The sequence below is a fragment of the Enhydra lutris genome, unplaced genomic scaffold (assembly GCF_002288905.1).
Source record: "Enhydra lutris kenyoni isolate GAN:26980312 unplaced genomic scaffold, ASM228890v2 scaffoldscaffold13, whole genome shotgun sequence".
In the NCBI taxonomy this organism is placed as follows: Eukaryota; Metazoa; Chordata; class Mammalia; order Carnivora; family Mustelidae; genus Enhydra; species Enhydra lutris.
This window is the reverse complement of record NW_019154097.1, coordinates 26,296,707-26,317,569: the sequence shown is the minus strand read 5'-3', so window position 1 is coordinate 26,317,569 and position 20,863 is coordinate 26,296,707. Positions and strand designations below refer to the sequence as shown.

The following is a 20,863-nucleotide window of genomic DNA, read 5'->3' as shown; positions in this document are numbered from 1 at the left end:
CGTAGTAATGAACATTTCTGTTGCATGTTTAAAATCAAGGCTCATCCTCACTATGATCAGTACAAATTTTAACTAAGCTTTAAGCATCAAAATATTTGGGTTTGCATCTCTGGGAACCTTGGACTTTTGCTAGGCTGCAGTTTCTCTTCAAGCACTGAGAACTCTTAGCTTTTGTTAAGGAAGACCTGATACTTACTGGCAGTGAGAAAGAGACCACTTTTCTTAGGTAGAGTTTATTCTGGGCAAGGCAGAAACAGTTCATTGGGGTGGGCACCTAAATAAATGGTGAGTTGTGGTACTTGGAATCTACAGAGTGAATCTTGATACCCGAGTAGTATCAAGTTGTTTGGCATGCAAATTTCTTATGCAAATTTAGATTCAGACTTAGGGAGCTGTAGGGACCATGGTATAATAGGAAAAGTCTGGCTTTGTATAAATCAGCCTGACTTACTAGGTGTAGACAATAACTTTAACCTCTCTGATGTCCTTCAACAGTAAAACGAGGATTAGGACTTCTCGGTTAATTTGAGGATTAGAGAGAATATCTATATTTATTGACATCGTTCTCAGTAAGTGATGGCTCATTATTTTTATCATCATATTCAGCAGCAGCAACAGCAGCACTCCTGCTCTCAGATGGCTCTGTTTTACATTTTCTGTAAGACTACTTGTTAGTCAAGCAATTGCATAACCTAATATACTAGACAACTTTAAGATAGGAATACAGAGGCCTATGGGTAGCTTCTCAGGACACAAGATTTTGAAACATATAAAGCATATATTATTTACATAAGCCTGGCTTCCTTTCCCTTCTGGACTGGTTTTGTTTGAGTAAAAATATATCCCATGTCGAACTGTTTTTCTACTTTTCTACTCCTTTTGACATAGCCTGGGATAGTGCAGAGAATGTAAGTGGAAGAGAGAAGTAAACTTTGACTCTAGCTGCTTGAAATAGTTTTTAGGGATGGAGGATGAAAGCCTCATTATTTAGCCCAAGGGATGCTGATGAAAAAGAAAGGCATTATCTAAAAAAAAAAAAAAAAGAAAAGAAAAAAAGAAAAAGAAAAAAGAAAAGAAAAAAAAAAAGAAAAGAAAATCCTTAGGTTTATATACTACAAGTAGAATACACAGGATTGAAAGTTGCTTTACTTGCATTCTGCAGAGTTCAACTGAAAATTCCAGTAACTCTCAAATTTGGAACTTCTGGTTTTATTATAGAAATAAGAATATGAGAATTAGAAGGGGATTTAACTGATATGTATAAGTATGAATAATTTGAGCTTGGTTTCTTGAACTAAAATTATCAGTCCCATGGGGGCTCATTATAAGGAGCTGAATCTCTAAAAAACATTATATTGAAAAGCAGTTTTGCCTTAAAAGTTTTCCATCCAGGGGCGCCTGGGTGGCTCAGTGGGTTAAAGCCTCTGCCTTCGGCTCAGGTCATGTTCCCAGGGTCCTGGGATCGAGCCCCACATCGGGCTCTCTGCTCAGCAGGGAGCCTGCTTCCTCCTCTCTCTCTCTGCCTGCCTCTCTGCCTACTTGTGATCCGTCTGTCAAATAAATAAATAAATAAATCTTAAAAAAAAAAAGTTTTCCATCCAATATGACTGGTGCCAAGATATGCTCAGGTGAAGTCTAAAAATTTTAGGTTCAGAATAAGCATATAAAGAAGAGTCACATTGTTAAATAAGTTTTTCTTTCTTTCTTTCTTTCCTCCTTTCTTTCTTTCTTTTCTTTCTTTCTATTTTTAAAGATTTTATTTTTAAGTAATCTCTATACCCAACATGGGCTCGAACCTACAACCCCCAAACCAAAAGTCATATGTTCTACTGACTGAGCCAGTGCTGACTACCCCTATTTTTCTTACTTCAGATTTTAGACTTCTTTTTGGGTTGACGGTCTAGACTTTTATATGGATTTAAGCCAGAAAGCAAGAGAGGTCCCCCTTACAGTCATATTTACTGAATTATGAATTCTAGTTTAATTACCAGAAATATAATTTTAATATAACCTGGACCTAAAGTAGAAAATTATATCATTTTCAGCATCTAAATGGATATGAATTGACATATTTATTAAGATCTTTGCCTTCATATTCTTCAGCCAGAAGCTAGTTGGGTGAAGACGATGTGGAGTTTCTTCTCTTCTCTATATTGGGCAGGGTGGATGCTGATGGAACTGTGGAATAATCTAGGGGTGAGATGTAGTAATGGTACCAGTTCTATGCCCCACTGTTTAGCAAACAAAGATTTCTAAGCACTGGGGATTTACGTTCTCCATAGCTCCTTTATCAATTATTTTAAACTACCTTAGTGCAGAGGATTGTCACAAATGATAAGTGTTAGTATGTCAGTTGAATGTATATACTCATGAAGTTGATCAACTTCCAATTCAAACGAAATCATAATAATCCTAGTAGTTAGAATCTAGTTGAAACTATTTCTACATTAAGATAATCTATGATGGGATGTTAGGCAACAAAACTTTCAAACTCATTTATTTTGTTCGTTGTCTTTGCTTTTATTTGCAGTTCTGGGAAATGCCAGTGCAAAGTGGGTGTCACCGGCTCTACATGTGATCGATGCCAAGATGGATATTATGACTTTAGTAAGAGTGGCTGCTTGCCCTGCCGATGTAATAATCGGTCTGCCAGTTGTGATGCCCTCACAGGTACACACTTTCTTTAACTTTGTTATGTAATTAATCTCTTGTTCTTTTCATAAATTTCGAAAATCATATTGGTTGGAGAACTATGGAAGCAAAGAAGACGATATGAACTAAAATTCCAGAAAGGGTAGAACTCTTCCTAAGTAAGTGGATGACCATTAGCCATTTTATTTCCAGGGGACATTTGCTGATTCTGGTCATAGGCTAAAGAGCAGATTTAGCCCAAGCAAAGAAATTCTTGAGGAAAGAGATACAAGAAGAGTTTTTGGCAGTTGTTTGGGACTTGTATGATGGATTAGAACCTAGAGGAGCCCTAAACACAAGGCCAGTTTTCTCACAGGACATTAGTTGATTGTGCAAGAGATGAGAGGCTGGCCCAAAAGGTATAAAGAAGTCTCTAAGTCTTGCATTCTTAGGAGACAAAATCCCTTTAGAAAGAGAGAAGCCCTGTTACCATATACCACCATCTCTCTTTCAAGACATTACCAGGTTCTAAAGTGTGTGGAGTGGGACCTGGTGTGAAACCACCAAAAGGCAGTACTGAGTCTGTTGTAGTCTCTCAGAGCTGAGGAGACTCAGGATGCTAGGCTCTCGGTCAAAAGCATTAGAAGGCCATGACCAAGAAATAATGCCAAAGCATAGGTGAACTGGCTCATACTAAAATTGCAACCCATCTTCAACCCATCTCAATTTCAAATTGGATTTAGGTTATTCTATCATTATATCTGCCTAACCGAGAAAAAAGCAGTTATCTATGGCTCTTTTATACACTGTATCTGGCATAAAAAAAAAATACTAGACAATGCTGAGGAGGGAAAATATGACCAATAATAAAGAGAAAAAAGAAACAATGGAAGCAGACCTACAGATGATCCAGATGTTAGAGTTAGCAAACAATACCTTTAAAATAACTAAAATTAATGTTTTAAGAAAATAGAGGAAAACCCAGAAAATAGGTAAAAGAGGCAAATTTCAAGAGAATTGGAATCTATAAAAAATCAAAAGGTCAGTCTATAACTGAAAAATATAGCATCTGAAATGAATAACTCATTGCATAGGTTTAACAAAAGATTATTCACAGTGAAGATAAGGTGAGCAAACTTGAATTCAGCTCAGTTAAAAATATCCAACTGAAGCACAGAGGGGAAAAAATGCAATGGAAAGAAAGAGCAGAAGGAACATGTGGGACACAGCCAAAAAGACTAACATAAATGTAATTGGAGACTCAGAAAGAAAGGAGAGAAAGATCGGGGCAGAAGCAAAATTTGAAGAGATAATGACCAAGAATTTTCCAAACTGGTGAAAGACATCAGCCCATCAATTCTGAAATCTCAGCAAACCCCAGGCAGTTAAAAAAAAACAAAACAAAACCCACAAAGAAAACCATATTGAGGCAAACTATAAAGACAATGATTTTTTCCAATGGTCAGGTTTCCTAAATATAAGGAATAGAAGCTCTTCTTTGGAAATCTTTTTTTCCCAACAGAAAAGTCAGGACAAACTAGTCTGACAAGTACAAGTATTTTTATGAGAGCAGGGTAGAGTACTTGAAATTGAAAGTACCCTGGAAAGCATTTGAAATTCTTCATTTTTCTCCTCTAGTCCATGGTGAAACAAATTGATTTAGGAGAAATTGTGTTATTTTTTTCTGTTATGTGATCTGGTCCCTGGCTACTTACTGGTTCTCTCTTGTGCTATTCTTTTTCTCGACTGCCTGTGATCCAGTCATACTGGCTTCTATCCCTTAAACAAGCTAAGTTTCCTTGTCCTAAGGTTTACATACATGATCTTTCCTCTGCCTAGAGTGGTCTTTCTAATATACCTCTACCCCACCGTTAGCCCCTTTGCCTTATCATTTTTCCTTAAGGCCTTCAGTTAAAGTTTACTACATTGGAAAGCAGTTCCTGATACTCCAGGCTGAATGACAGTCCCCAATTATACACTGGCATATGCACTTGTATTTTTTGTTACAATACCTATCATAGTTTATAATTATGTATGTATTTGTGATTATGAGTCATGTGTGGCATACTCACTACATTGTAAGTTCCGTCAGGACAGGGGCAATATCAGTTTTGTTCATCATTGTACAGAGTCTCTAGCATGGCGCTTGGCACGTAGTCAGTACTCACATGTTTGTTAGGTGAATAGTGCATAGATGAATGAACAAACGAATGGAAAAACACGCAGCGGAAAGATAAATTTCAGTCCTGTTTAAGCACAGGAATGCTTCATCATACTGAGTTGATTTACATTTCTCCGTAGGTCTTATACAGTAAGAAGGTGGTCTACACTGCTGGGTCTCACTGCTAGTTTTGCTTGCAGCAATGAGGTAGCTGTCTTTAATGTCAAGTAACTCCCAACCTGTCCTTGGCTCAAGATAATTTAAGGCAAAAGATATCCTTTCCATGGTTATGACTTCTAAAAGCAGCTAATACTAAGAGAAATAAACAGTTTCTCTGTTTGGAAATTTAATAAAAGTGGAACTCAACACGAAGAGATGCAAGTACTTAATTTAAACCTGCAAGCTTAATATATAATCAGCCTTTCCTTTTGTCTCAAAGATTTTTCAACAGCGCTGTGATACGACTGCCCTCTGGTGGCCACTTACTATGGTTTCACAGTCCTTAAACGTTTCCCTTTTCTAGTCTTTTTCTAGACCTTGTGTTTTAGATGAACCAGATTTTAAAGTAACCTTTTTGTGATAAAATATACTGGGGAAAAACACTTTGGAAAACGGTTCCACAATGTGTATTGCAGTCTTCAGAATATCTCCTTGATTCAGTAATTTTGTTTCCAGAAATCTGAGGAAATAATTCTAAATTCATAAAAAGCTTTGTGTTCAAAGAAGCTTACTAAAGTGGTAGTTATAATTCTAAAAATTAGACAACCCTATTTCTATCAACAGAGAATGAAGCCAATTATGTTACGTAGGCAGTACGTGGTTAAGAGCACAGCAAGTGCAATCTTGTCTTTACTTTGGCCAAATTACGTAGCCTGTATCTTCGCGTAGAAATGCAGATAATAACAGTAACTGTCTAATGGGTTGTTGTAATGACTCAGTGCAATATTACTTATAAAATCTTTAGTACAGTACCTGGCTTATTATGAGTAATCAATAAATAGCAACTGTTAGGTTGTCATTAAATTTTTCAAGAGTGGGGTGTGTAACAGCGTGAGAGGGTGAAAAAAACAGGGTGTGAAGTGACGTGGCCGTATAGTTAGACTATCTGAAAAGCAAAGCTTAAACTTCTATACATAAGGAAAGTTTTCCAGGAAAAGTATTCAAAATCTTAGTGACATATTTCTTATGGTGATTTTTTTTTCTTCTACTCTCCTGTATTTTCTAGATTTTCTTTATTGAGTATACATTTACTTTAAAATGGAGGTGGGGAGGCTATTATTTTTTCAAACTAGAACTTTATATTCACATGGTATATTTCTTTCTTTTTTTTTTTTAGAAGATTTATTTATTTTTGTTCCTCTTGGGGCACCTGGGTGGCTCAGTTGGTTAAGCATCCCACTCTTGGTTTCGGCTCAGGTTATGATCTTAGGATCCTGGGATCAAGACCTGTGTCGTTCTCCATGCTCAGTGGGGAATATACTTAAGGATTCTTACCTTCTCCCTCTGCACCTCCCCACACTGCGTGTGTGCTCTCTCTCTCTTTCTCTCTAAAATAAATAAATAAATCTTACACGTTTGTCTTCTCCATTTATACTGTCCCCTAAGTGATCTCATTCAGTCCCCTGGATTTAATTCTTTAAAATGCCATCTACGTCTGTGCTCACTACCAGATTTATATTTCTCCCTTGATCTTTACACTCAAAGATCTAATAGTATATTGGACATCTTCGTCTGAATGCCTCAACTGGCATCAAAACCCCAAGATATCCAAAATAATTCTTTATTTTACCCTGTAGACCAAGCCTGCCTTACTCCTCGTGTTCATTTTGGTGACTGACACCATTCAGCCAGTTGCGCAGTCCAAAGCCTAGAAGTCATATTTGGTTCCTTTCTTTTACTCACTGCAAATACCCAATCCATCGGCAAGTTCTATCAGCCCAGCACTCAAAATACACCGTGAATCTGACCACTGTTTATGACCTTTGTTACTGTCATCCTTGTCCAAGCCCCTGTCATCTCTGAACTACTGTGACACTCTCTGATCTCATCTTATCTCTCTGCCTCCTCTCTTGTCCTCTCACGCCAGAGCTCCACCCCACCACAGTCCAGTCTCCACAGAACAACCAGAGTGATCTTTTTAAAATGTAAAACCACATCGTGTCATTCCTGTGCTTAAACCCTTGGACGGCTTCCTATCCCTCCTGGAGTAAAATTCAGACTTCTTTCTATAGCCTGCATGACTTTACATTTTGTGGCCCCTGCCTTTCTCTCTGACTTTATCTTCTATTACTCTCCCTTGTTCACTGGGCTTGGCTTTCTCTCTTTTTGACAGTTAAAATTTGCCTTCTCCTCTATAGGGAGGATCAGGCATTTCTTCCCACAACAAAGCACATTGCTGTATTTCTGACAGGTTTATATATAAACTATGAAATGACAAAATAAATAAGGACAAGTCTTTTTACAGGTGGCAATTTATGTTTTCAAAGCGTTGCATTGAATTTGGTTGGAAAGGAGCCCCACATTCTTTTCTTTGACTGGTTGCCTTCCTGGTTACCCCTACCAGGTTGGTTTGCTGCCTAGCCAGCGAGCATGAGATCATCTTCAGGAAACACTCACTTCTTTTTTTCTTTCTTTCTTTTTTTTAAATTGGTAAACTGCTACTTTGGCCATCTTTCAACAAAGAGAATGTGAATTTTAAGACAGTATTATTGTATTTTGGGAGGTTGCCGGCAAAGTATAATAAAATTAAACTTGAGCTAAATTTTACATATCTTTTATCATAAAAGAGAGACCCTCAACTTTTAGATTTTAATGGGAACTTAGATTTCATCAGTGCAGCTTTCTTAATTTATAGATGAGGAAATTGAAACATAAAGAGAAAATATTTGTCTTATGGAATAGTTTTTCACTCTTTGAAATACTCATGTTACATTAAATCATTAGCCCAAGAATTATCCCACTTTTCAGATTAGAAAAATGAGAGTCAGAGAAGCTGTTTCCTGAAGGTCTCATACTGGTAAGAGGTTCCATTGGGAGTGGAACTCAGATCTGACATTAATAACCAGGTTCCTTATGCTTTCTTGCCTCCTCAAGAGGAACTATAAGCTGTTAGAAAGGCGAATCCACACCATCAGTTCCTATGGGATGTGGGTTTGAAAGGATATGATCTTTATTGTTATTATAAAAACATTTCCTCCAAGTTTCTCATGAAATGTTTTAAACTTGCTTACATTCTTGAAATATTTTTATAATATGCATGTGATAGTTTATAGTGTATTAGTTTTGTAATCAGGAAAAAAAAATCAAGACAGCAACAAAAAAAGGGTACATGCAGACCAGATACTTGAAAATTAGAGGGGAGAGGGGCGCCTGGGTGGCTCAGTGGGTTAAGCCGCTGCCTTCGGCTCAGGTCATGATCTCAGAGTCCTGGGATCGAGCCCCGCATCGGGCTCTCTGCTCTCTAGAGGAGCCTGCTTCCTCCTCTCTCTCTGCCTGCCTCTCTGCCTGCTTGTGATCTCTCTGTCAAATAAATAAATAAAATCTTTAAAAAAAAAAAATTAGAGGGGAGAAACCAAAAGGACTGTTGCCCTCACAGCTACTGTTAGCACTCTGCTGTATTTATGTCTATCTGTCATAATGTATTAATTTTTTTTCTCTGTGGCTCTGTTCCAGGTGCATACTTTTTTTGAAGCAGTGTCAAGTAATGAGTCTTATTATTAGACTTGTTTTCATCTTACGTTTTGAGTAAAGTTTTCATCTTTCCTTTTGAGACAATTTATTTACTACATAGGGTTTTTTTTTTCTCATTGACTTCTCATTGTAGGGAATGGCATAAAACAAACAGAAATAAATTCTTCTGGAAAAATGTTTAATTGTTATAAATTTTATAATTTCTAAAAAAATTTATATTCTAATATAAATGGTTTAAGAGAACAGAATGATATTGTGATAAGCGCCAAGTCTTGAGATTTTATCTAAAATAGTAAAAAGCCCCCAAACAATAAGCATGTAAGCCCAATAGCATGGTAGAAGCAAGATATTAATAGTATATGTATTTATCATTTTTAAATAAGAATAGTGATATGACCTGTTCTTGCCCCATTAGTCACATGCAAATGTCATGTTATTGGAACACATCTTTCCCCAAACATCCATATTCTGTCAGAGGACTATTAACATATTTTGAAAGTTCAGGACTTTATCAGAACTTGTTTTCTTAAAAATTATTTCCATTGCACATTTTTAATAAGGGGCGAGCAGGTGGCCACATTTTATACATAATGCAGGTTTTGATTTTTCCTAACTGCAGAATACTTTAACATTTCAGATTATCTTATCTGTTGGGGCGCCTGGGTGACTCAGTTGGTTGAGTGTCCAACTCTTGATTTTGGCTCAGGTCATGATCTCAGGGTTGTGAGATGGAGCCCTGTGTTGGGCTCCTTGCTGGGCATGGAACCTGCTTAAGATTCTCTCTCTCCTTTTCCCTCCGCCTCTCCTCCTTCCTCCCTAAACAAACAACAAACAAAAGAGGGATGTTAATTACACTTCACTTTTTCATCTTCTGTTTTCAGACACTGTGCTGCTTCAGTGCCAGGACAATATCCTTACTAATAGGGTACCATAGGAGGATTACTACAAAACACATCACTTTGCTGTTCCTCCTTCCTTTTCATTTTCTCTACTAATTGTTTTTTTTTTTTTTTTTTAGTTTTTATTTTTTTATTTGACAGAGAGCGAGATCACAAGTAGGCAGAGAGGCAGGCAGAGAGAGAGGGGGAAGCAGGTTCCCCGCTGAGCAGAGAGCCTGACTCAGGGCTCAATCTCAGGACCCTGAGATCATCACCTGAGCTGAAGGCAATGGTTTAACCCACTGTGCCACCCAGGAGCCCCATTTTTTTTTAAGTTTTTATTTATTTACTTTTTTTAAAATAATCTCTACACCCAGCATGGGGCTCAAACTCATGACCCCAAGATTAAGAGTCACACATTCTACAGACTGAGACAACCAGGCACTCCTATTAATTAATTGTTTTTATTTTGATCTTTAATTTTTTTAAATATAAAAATGTATGGAGAATAAAATAATGCATACTCATGTACCTACATCTAGAATTAATAAATATTAACATTTTGGTATTTTGCCTAATATTTATACATATTATATATAGTTACATATTTGAAATAGCAAATTTGAAATACAATTGGAGTCCTCTCTTTTTTTCTCTAGTTTTTTCTTCTTCCCTCCACAAAGATAAGCAGAACATATAATTCCCTTATACCTCCTCAGTCCACATTTAATTTTTACTGCATATCATATGTATGTATCCATTTACCTAGTATATTCTGTATCCATTTGCTTAGTATTGTTTAATATGTTTTTTTTAAATTTATTTATTTGACAAGCAGAGATCACAAGTGGGCAGAGAGAAAGGCAGAGAGAGAAGCAGAAGCAGGCTCCCCACCAAGCAGAGATCCCGATGTGGGTCGATCCCAGGACCCTGGGATCATGACCTGAGGTGAAGGCCGAGGCTTTAACCCACTGAGCCACCCAGGCGCCCCAGTATGTTTTTTTAAATTTTACACGATAAAGAAGTACTCTCCATCTGTTTTTTATCATTCTGTAATTGGCTTTTTTCAACCAACATCATTTTCAAGATTCATGCATATTCATACATATAGGTCTAGTTCACTTATTTAACTATAGTATCCAAACTATGAAAATAGTACATCATTTATTATTTTTTTAAGTAGGTCTTTAGATTGTTTTTATTTTTAATTTGAAAAAAGTTGGCCTGCTTTCCATATGTAGTTAACCATCAACCCAGGCTTAGTGCTTTCTACTCATGTAACCAGGCTTTCCCTAGAGTTTACAATCTAGAAGGGGCACAGACCTCACAGACGTGGCCAATGTAGAAATAAGATGGGGTAGAAACTGAACTCTATCTAATTCCTGTCAGATCACTTCTTCCGGTGAACTCATAAGGTCTTTTGGTCACAGGTATAATTTATTTACAGTTATTGTGCTTTCAGAGTAAATCTTTAACTTCTTAAAATAATTTGCTTCTTTTAGGTGCTTGTTTAAACTGCCAGGAAAATAGCAAAGGGGATCACTGTGAAGAATGCAAAGAAGGTTTTTATCTGAGTCCTGGTGCCACGAAAGAGTGTCTTCGCTGCCCTTGTTCAGCAGTGACATCGACAGGCAGCTGTATCTTAAGTAAGGCCTTCCTCAAATTATTCATTTTGAGAGGAAAAACCAGGCAATCAGCTATCAGTTCCTCTCAAGTGTGTTGAAAAATGAAGTTCTGGGCAAAGAGGAGTGAGAATAGGGTGAGAGGAGTTGAAGGGGCGTTATAAAAACAGCAAAGGTTTTTCTTTCTAGGGATTTGCAGCCGAATCCAAATACATATATGAAATGAGACTTACAGGAGAGATGAGGAAGTTTTGTTAAAGTCATGTTTATTCCATCTGTCAGGACTAAAGAAGCAATAAAAAATCACAAGTATCTCATCATTACAATTATTCATATTCCTTATGTAAGCATATTTCTTCTGTTCTCTACCTGGGTGGGCCCTCATCATTTTACAATAAACTGGATAATTAAGAAATAAGCTATAGATCATTAGTCTCTTTAAGTTTGAGAGGCAGGTAGGCAAGGTTTAAAAACCATTTTGAGGACTAGTAGTTTTTTGCATTTTTAACTGTAGCTTGGGGCTGTGCTGAATTACTTTGGTGTTCTCTCACTTTTAGAATTGGGTAAATTGGAACCTGAGTGTGTCCAGTGTAAAGACGGTTACGCAGGCCAGAACTGCAACATGTGTGAAAATGGCTACTACAATTCTGACAGCATCTGCACCCAGTGCCAGTGTCATGGCCATGTGGACCCAATGACAACTCCAAAGATCTGTAAGCCCGAGAGCGGTGAATGCATCAGCTGCCTCCATAACACCACTGGGTTTTGGTGTGAGAACTGCCTTGAAGGCTATGTCCGAGACCTCGAGGGAAATTGCATCAAGAAAGGTAAAACTTCACCTAAGGTAGTACATTTAATATCTAAGCCTAGCAGTGAAAAGTTCAGGACACCTACCTTTAGCTTTATAAAACCTTCTGATCCCACCAGAGGAGTTTTCTGGAAATAGATTTTGATAGATATTTGCCCAAAGGGATCTCCTTCTATTCCTGCTGCTCCCCTGCTGCTCCAAAGTCAACTCCAGAAATCTGAGGCCCACGACAAAGTCATTGCAGGGTTCCCACATTTTCTCTTCATCTATTTTCATTTTTATGTTAATAAAAGTCCTATCATTTCTTTTATCCTTTCCTTCCTATATTCTCATCACTCCCAGGGACGATCAAAGGTCTTTGGAAGTAGGGACCTATAATCTGGTCAGAAGTTCCAGCTGAGAAACAAGAGTCCACCATGGCTTCTGCCCTCACTTTGGGCTTGAGTTTTCCCATGGATGGTGAAGTAAAGAGAAAAGAGTAATAATATTCCTTTTGACTTTTAAAAGAAAAAGTTACTCATATGGCAAAATGTTTCTTGCAGTTAAGGTCTGTAAAGGTTTAGATAAAAATTGATGATTAGAGATTCAGGATGAGTTAGAGATACTCAAGCTTTATTGGGTCACAGAGCGATTAGACCATGCTCTTCTAGAAACCACTCTTTGACATCCTGACAGATGCTGAATACTGGGCTGATGGTCTGTGGCAAGTGTTGTCCCTCTGCCATTTTCTTGATATCCTTGGTCTGTTGTGATCAAGGCTAAGAGACAGAGCTAGAATGCTGTCACTAGCCTGGAGGGCTAGTGACATTTGGAGGCATGCTTCATTCATACTTAGCTGATAGGACCATGATGATTTTTTTTTTTTTAGTTACTAGATAATGTAAAAAAAAAAAAAATGCCTCTTTTGGCGACAGATTAATGTGTCTGACTGTGGTGATGAATTAGAATGACAACAGCAGCATTTTATCGAGTGCCTAGGATGCGCTGAGCCCTGGGAACGTTCTATGCAGTAACGCTCCATAGCACACTGTCTCAGCTAACCCTCCCAGGAACTCCGCAAAGTAGGTATTATCATTCCCATTTTACAGATGAGGAGCCTCAGTGTTAACAAGATTCACTTACTCATCTATAGTCACACAGATCTACTTGATTCCAAAGCCTTTTTTGGGTATTTCTACTGGGCTGTGTCACAGTAGCACTTTAATTATGAAATCATCAATGATCTACATAAAGGAAGAATTACTACACATGATTAAAGGAAGGCTGTGTTTTCTCTTGGCTGACATCAACTTTGAACATTTAAATTGTGTTTTTCAGAAGTGACCAGAAATACAATTCTCCTTATTCCGTTTTTTCCTCTTTTGAAGAGAATTTCACCCTTATGAAACGCCATTAGACATGTTGAACTTATTTTAGTTCAAATAATTGCCTTTTCATCCCTGTCACTTTTACCCAAGTGACTCAGGACTCAATAATGATGTATTTACTGTTTGCAGGAATCTCTATGAATCTATCCAAGAAACAAGAGGGATAGGAAACTCCAACATCAGAATTTTCCCAAAGATTTAATATTATACATTATGGAGAACAGCCATGGAATGTAATAATCTAGCTTTCTAGACCTTGATTCTTTTCACTATATTTCTTTAAAAATTATTTTTAACTTGCATTACCTTAAAGCAGAATATCATGTCAACATCCCATATCAACTTCCACTCCCATGTGTATTTCTTTTATTGTTTCTTAAAACTAGATAATTTTGTCTTTTACATTTCATTCTCTGTTTTTATTTTCAGAAGTTATTGTTCCAACACCTGAAGGTTCTACCATTTTGGTTTCCAATGCCTCTTTGACCACATCAGTGCCCACCCCTGTTATAAATAGTACATTTACCCCCACAACCCTGCAGACTATCTTTTCAGTAAGCTCTGCTGAAAACAGCACATCAGCATTAGCTGATGTTTCATGGACCCAGTTTAACATCATCATCTTGACAGTCATCATCATTGTGGTGGTGCTGCTGATGGGCTTTGTGGGGGCTGTCTATATGTACCGGGAGTACCAAAATCGGAAACTCAATGCCCCCTTTTGGACCATCGAGCTAAAAGAAGACAATATCAGTTTCAGCAGCTACCATGACAGCATTCCCAATGCAGATGTGTCAGGACTCTTGGAAGATGATGGTAATGAAGTGGCTCCCAACGGGCAACTGACCCTGACGACTCCCATACATAACTACAAAGCCTAAGGAGCTAGAACCGTTGTCTGGATTGTTAGAACACAGTGCTCACTAAGACGGCATCAGCTCCTAGGCCAGACGAGGCCTGGGTAGAGTTTGCAAAGGCATAGAGAGCATCTGAAATTTTCAGGTACAAATTTGTAATGCACTTAGCCCATTACTCTTAATTTCCCCCATGAAGATCTGAAGCAGTCACTGTCAATAAGGACTTGTAGTAAAGTATATTTTTGTACCAAACTACATGGGAGTAGAGAAAGGCTGAATCCCGCAGTGCAGCCCACATCTCCTTTAACCTCTGAATGGACTCCTGGGGAAGTGTTCACCAAACCAGTGGAAACAGGATGGAAGTGGAGAGGGAAGGACTGCCCGAAGACTTCATCTCCATTCCCGAGACACCTTTTTTAAAAAGGAGAGTCAGGGATGATATTCCTTTTACTATGCTAAAAGACATCACTGAAGAAAGTTTAATGTCTGGGCCATATCACAGTAAACAATCTCAATTATTTCTAAAATAAGGACAGAAGAGTCTCAAGAAGATCTTTAGAAAGGCTGATTTTTCCTTCCTAAATTCTTGCTCGATGACAGGATCAAAGCACAGGATAAACGTCTAATGGTAGAAAGATGAAGGCAACATCTGGGAGCAGGAAGCTGATGGTCCTCCTTAGGGCTCAGTGTAAATGGTAAATTGTCTAAAAATAAGGACTCTTCCTGCCTCTAGAGAAATAAGGTGTATATAGTTAATGTAGCATATCTGGTCAACATTGTATTTGTATCTATTTGTAAAAAAAAAATCATGTCATATTTTATCATCTAGAATTTATTTGTACAGCAGTTAATGGTGTTGTAAAAAGAAAATATGGGATTGGTTAAAATAGCATAACATAGATGGCAATATTGCTAGAGCTGGGACTCTGGTGACCATCAGTCGTTTTTAGTCCCTCTTTGGACACTGTTGAAATTTATAAGAGGTTGAATGTTTCTAACTTTTCTTTCCCTTTCTCAGTCTCAAAGTAGAGTTATATGTTCTCTGACTTACTATAGATACAAGCAATAGATTTTTAAGTCATTGATTGTGAAGCTGGGACAGAGACTGCACTCTCCAAAGGACTCCCCCGATTAGACGTTAACCAGTCTGCATATTTTACATAGATTAATGTAGAACATAGCCTCATGAAATAAGAAAGTCTCTAAATGTAAAAGATAGTCTTCCAAAGGAATTAGAAATATTTTAGTTCCAAAAGAAAAGCCATCCTATCACTTGGGATCCCCTGTTTTCATGCCTGTGAAATATTTATATTCTTCCTCCATCCTTCTCTAAAAAATACCTTCTACATTTGAAAGCTTATCACCCAGATGCCAGGTACACACCAGATGAGGTGTGTACTGTGTTCCCACAGAGCTACAGTTCTGCTGTCTTCTTGTCCAGTTAGAGGGTAGCTCTAGAGGTGGGCGGGTGCAGTTACGCCTTTGCTTTCAGACACGGTTTTTCCTTAGAGGCCATGTACTGTTGCTCTCATCAGTTATGATATGGACTATGGGTTAAGCAAGCCATGACAAGCAGCAAGAAGTCAAATACGACATTTATTAGGAACAGCAAACTGTCAAATGGTTAGAAAAAAAGCAAAGATTTATTAGATCAGACCTAGGAAATCCAAGTTGACAGCCTTGCCCAACTCCCCCCAAGAAAAACCTGGAATTTGGTCATCCCTCTATAGGACACCCCTAAGTTTTCTCAGGTTTTAGAGATGATGTTCTGGAGGAAGGACAGTCAGATAATTGACTTCTGGTAACCCGAGGTACTCTGAATATTTGGCCATTGCTCATGAGAGTAGAGGTTAGTGACATTACATTGTATTAAAATTTGTAAATGTTGCTAGAGCCCGTTGCAGTTCACAAAGCACCTTTCTATATATGTGTCCTTTGTTCCTCACCATAGCCCCCGAGGAAGTAATTATTGTCCCCATTTTATAGATGAGGTTAAATGTCTTGTTCAAGGCTATACTGTATGTCATTATCAGGCTTGGGATTAGGCCTCGTAACTGAAGCACATGTTCTCTCAAGTATATGCCAATGCAAAAACCGCCTAGCCACAGACAAAGAAGGCTGGGGGGAAGAGTCCTGTCTGTGACTGCTTCTAACTACAGTCCACGACCATACAGCTGGGAAAGATATTGTGAAAAGGACACAGGAGGATTACTATCTGAAGCTAGTATTGGTGATAAGAAAACAGAACCAACAGTTTGTCCTTCATTAAAGTGAACTAATCCTCCCAAGCAACAGGGGGGAAATGTGCTTTCCCCAGCAGCTGCCCCTTATGCACGTACAGACTGGGCACTGCACAATTCCAAGAAGTGTGTAAACTGCGCACCTGCCTCTCTCCCAGATTGCTGCCCCCCACCCCCACAACATGACGGATTGGGGTGGTAAGGAAAAAACATTTGTTAAGTAGATGTTAACCCAATAGAGAAAGCATGAGTGTTTGTCGGGGTCTAAGAGCCAAAACCAAATAGTCCAGATTCTGGCCATATAGAGATTTTTTTGGAAACAGACCTTAAGAGATATTGCAAATATTGAATCACAAGGAATGTTAACCTCTAAGTACTTATTAACAGCTCCTAGGTCATGTTCTTAATTCTTTCCAGTAGAAAAAAAAATTAAGGTCTTAAAATTTGTTTTAAACAATATTCTTTAGTGTCCCCTGCTTTTTGCTGGGGGAAATAATTTTGCTGTAGAATTTAAATCAATCATGAAGTGATCTACCAGCAAAATCAGGCTAGGAAACTAATAGGGAATATGCATTACACAATATTTGTTCCTCTGAAAGCAGGATCCCCATGAACTATGGTGTTCAGCACCGGGATCCCACCTCTCCTTTAGAGAGATAATATTGGAAGAATTTTTAAATAAGGATTAGAGATGTGTTTATTTTCAAATAAGGCGAGTGTGAATCTTATTGATAAATGACAGATACTGCTATTAGGTGATAATTATATCTTCATTCATTCATTTTCATAAACCTTGACTCATTTCTGACAGATGCCCTAGGTAGTGTTGTTATATCTATGTCTATCCTCTCTTATTTTCCCCTCCTTCCCTGCACCACCAAGCTCCTGGTGTCTTTTATCAATGGAATTTCTCCAGGTATAGAGAAAAATGGTAATAAAAACTAAAGCTCACTTATACAAGGTCCTATGGATTTGATGTGTTTCTACTCTTAGGGGTACCTGCATTTGAAGAGAGAACAGAGCAGATGTGGGATGGGAAGAGAGAGATCTGGGGAGAGAGGATTTGTCCAAGTGTCCAATTACATGGCTGCTCTCTAGCCCTAACACCCCCCAGAAAATTGGTCAGTAAAGCAATACTCAGTGCCCCACTAGTTCATTTCGGTCAGCCAGTGCCTTCTGGACATTTAGCCCTTCTCGTGCTGTTTTGGAGGCAGAGAGCTAAAGCAATAGTACATCTTCCTAAGAGCCTCAGTTGGGACAAGGTTATTAGATCATTCACCTTGGTCCTCTGTTTTTTGTAGGACACACGGTGAACATAACAGCACTGGTAATGAACATTCCCTAGTTCTTATACTTTGAGGTGTGTGGGTAGGAGTTGAATCTACGCATCAAGGAAAGCTCTCCAACAGAAAGTTCAGAGAAGTAAAAAGCAACCCAGTGTAACTTGTCAGAGCAAGGAAAGCATTTCTGGCCTCATCCGCAAAGAACTTTTGGTCTGTTATGATCTTGGACAGTATGGGGTTTGAGAACTAACAAGAGTTTGCTGTGTGCAGGGGAGTGACGGAAGGTTAGCGACAATTTTCCTCTTTAAACTGAGCCAGTGACTATGCTGAGCGAAAAGCAGGAAGAGCGCACTGGTTCATCCGAAGATGTCAAACAACGTCAAATGGACTGAAGGTTATGGATTGTTAAGGTGGCAGTGGTTGAATGATGCTTTTCCAAAGGCAGCTGGGAGTCTCTCTTACTGGTTCCTTCTGCATATGCAATCACCGCAGCGGGGGTGACATCGTGAGCCACGTTAGCCCAGAGCCCATGATCTGCAGCTGAGTCCTCATGCTAGGCACACGCACTCTGTCCTGCATTTCATGTCAGCCCGAGCGATTAGGGAATGTTTCTGAAACATTAAACTCATCTGTATGTCACTAAAATTCTAACACAAATTTTAAAAACATGTCTCCTACGTATGCTGTACTAGGCTTCATGATGCATTTCTAAATTTGTGTATGATTTGAATATATGAAAAGAATTTATACAAGAGTGTTATTTAAAATTATTAAAAAAATAAATGTATATAATTTGTACCTATTGTAGATTTGTTGATTTACTTTTTTTTTTATGTGATCAGAGTTGTTGGAAGTATGTGAGTATATGTCACAGAGCATTTATTTTCAAACCACTTCATGAAAATCTTTGAGCCCTTCATTTATTGACTATAGTTTTTGTTTTAACTTGCTTTAAATAATGTTTTTCCACTTGGGGAAAAAAAGTGCTGTAACATTCCCCCTCTTAGAACAAAACAAAACACCCTGAAGGGGGAAAAAAAAAAACATTTATTAACCTAAATCCTTGTTTGTGTTTTTGCTTGTCCCCTGTGAGATTCACTGGGATTTCCATGAAAATTTTAAAGAAAAACTTGTTCCTTTTGAATTTCTTTTTCATACGTATGAAAATTTCCTTCCTTTAGTATAAATCTGATGGGAACCATGTTCTGTGTGTTTGTTAGACCTGCAATGAGAGTACATCTTTTTATTATTTTGAGATACCCCTGAAGATCCTATATTTTGACAAAGCTCACTGGTGTTTAATGGGTTGCCATCTAGAGATCCAAGGGGTACTTTGAAAAAAAAAAAAAGAAGAAGAAGTAAGTCTGGCCTTCCTTCATGCTGAGAGTTTTATAAACTTCGGTTGGCTTATTCAACTTCAATCGGTTGATATTTAAACTTCAAAACCCTGTTTTTCCTTTCTTTTCTAGTCACACAAGAAAACAAGTCATAGTACTCTATAATCCCAACTTGTATTTTTATATTAGTGGTTCTATACATGTAGGTCTCAATGTATATGATTTGGGTATTATTTTGAGGAAATGGAATAAACATGGAAGATATCTAACCAAACAAATTAAAATTTCAAAAGAAAGGAAATGTATGTACAATCTTAGCACACAAGGAGGAAATAGTAACAAAAATATTACTTTTATAGTATTCATACTTTGGATGAAAGTCTATTGAAGACCTTTATTGGGTTATTAAAACTGGGTGTATTCCTTTTACATAGGAGTATACGGGGCATATGTTTTACAAAAATTCCACATCTTCTATTATAATTAAACCAGTGACTTCAAAGTAACAATTATGTTTAGTTACATTTAAAAAGTGAGGCTAAATTCAAAACAACAAAATGATTTTCATGAGATGGTAGTATTTGAAGTGTTAACTGACAGGCTGGAAAGAGGTTATTTTAAGTGAGTGTTAAAAAGACATAGTTTTACATGTAAGTTAGCTTTTTAAGACAATTTTATGAAGAAATTATTGTCATACTTAATGTACTGGCTTTCTGATACTTCCACTTAAAAAATGGGCCATCAGACTTAAATGTGTTGTTTGTATTAAAAAGTACTTTTTAAACTTTAGATGTTGAGCACTGGATTTTCAGACAGTTGCACAAAAAACAGGCAAAATATTTTCCTCTGTGTTTAATAAGAGTAGGTTTAGGGTAACAAAGGAAGTGTTTGGGAGGAAATCTTTTGCGGTTTCTGTTGTCAGACCAACAGCTACAGTATTCTATGTCCACACGGTTTTTCTTTTTTTTTTATTAATTTATTTTTATTTATTTTTTTAATAAACATATAATGTATTTTTATCCCCAGGGGTACAGGTCTGTGAATCGCCAGGTTTACACACTTCACCACATTCACCATAGCACATACCCTCCCCAATGTCCATAACCCCACCCCCCTCTCCCAACCCCCCTCCCCCCAGCAACCCTCAGTTTGTTTTGTGAGATTAGGAGTCACTTATGGTTTGTCTCCCTCCCAATCCCATCTTGTTTCATTTATTCTTCTCCTACCCCCTTAAGTCCCCCATGTTGCATCTCCACTTCCTCATATCAGGGAGATCATATGATAGTTGTCTTTCTCCAATTGACTTATTTCACTAAGCATAGTACCCTCTATTAGTTCCATCCACATTGTCGCAAATGGCAAGATTTTATTTCTTTTGATGGCTGCATAGTATTCCATTGTATATATATATCATATCTTCTTTATCCATTCATCTGTTGATGGACATCTAGGTTCTTTCCATAGTTTGGCTATTGTGGAAAATGCTGCTATAAACATTCGGGTGCATGTGCCCCTTCGGATCACTACGTTTGTATCTTTAGGGTAAATACCCAGTAGTGCAATTGCTGGGTCATAGGGTAGTTCTATTTTCAACATTTTGAGGAACCTCCATGCTGTTTTCCAGAGTGGTTGCACCAGCCACACTGTTTTCTTAATCTCACTCTCAAATAAGGAAGAGTATCAGCCCTTCCTTACATTCATTACTATTCTAACCCAACTATATTTGACTCACATATGACTTCCTATAGGTGCCACATTATATGATGCCTTTCTCCCTTTGCTGGTACAGTTTCTATCTATAACATCCCTGAGAATGTTTATTCACTCTTCCCAACCCCTTGGTAAACGAAAGTTGATCAATCCTTAATTTGTATCTCTGCTTTGCCTAATGAATAGCTCTCTTATTGCACATGTTTCATTGGAAATACTTGTAACTTTATGTATTCCCCAGTAGACTCTACATTCCTTGAAGTGAGGAATGTTTATTCT

General features: G+C 37.8%; 1 protein-coding gene across 1 annotated transcript in view; it reads left to right on the top strand.

Annotated features, from left to right (window-relative positions):
- Positions 1-18,029, top strand: part of LOC111145888 (multiple EGF like domains 9) — an 83,266-nt gene extending 65,237 nt beyond the window's left edge. Inside the window, exons 3-6 of the mRNA XM_022501183.1 lie at positions 2,531-2,670; positions 10,863-11,006; positions 11,540-11,809; positions 13,587-18,029. Coding sequence (XP_022356891.1) covers positions 2,531-2,670; positions 10,863-11,006; positions 11,540-11,809; positions 13,587-14,038 — 1,006 coding nt within the window. The 3' untranslated portion in view covers positions 14,039-18,029. The remainder of the gene's footprint in view (positions 1-2,530; positions 2,671-10,862; positions 11,007-11,539; positions 11,810-13,586) is intronic.
- Positions 18,030-20,863: the final 2,834 nt, after the last annotated feature.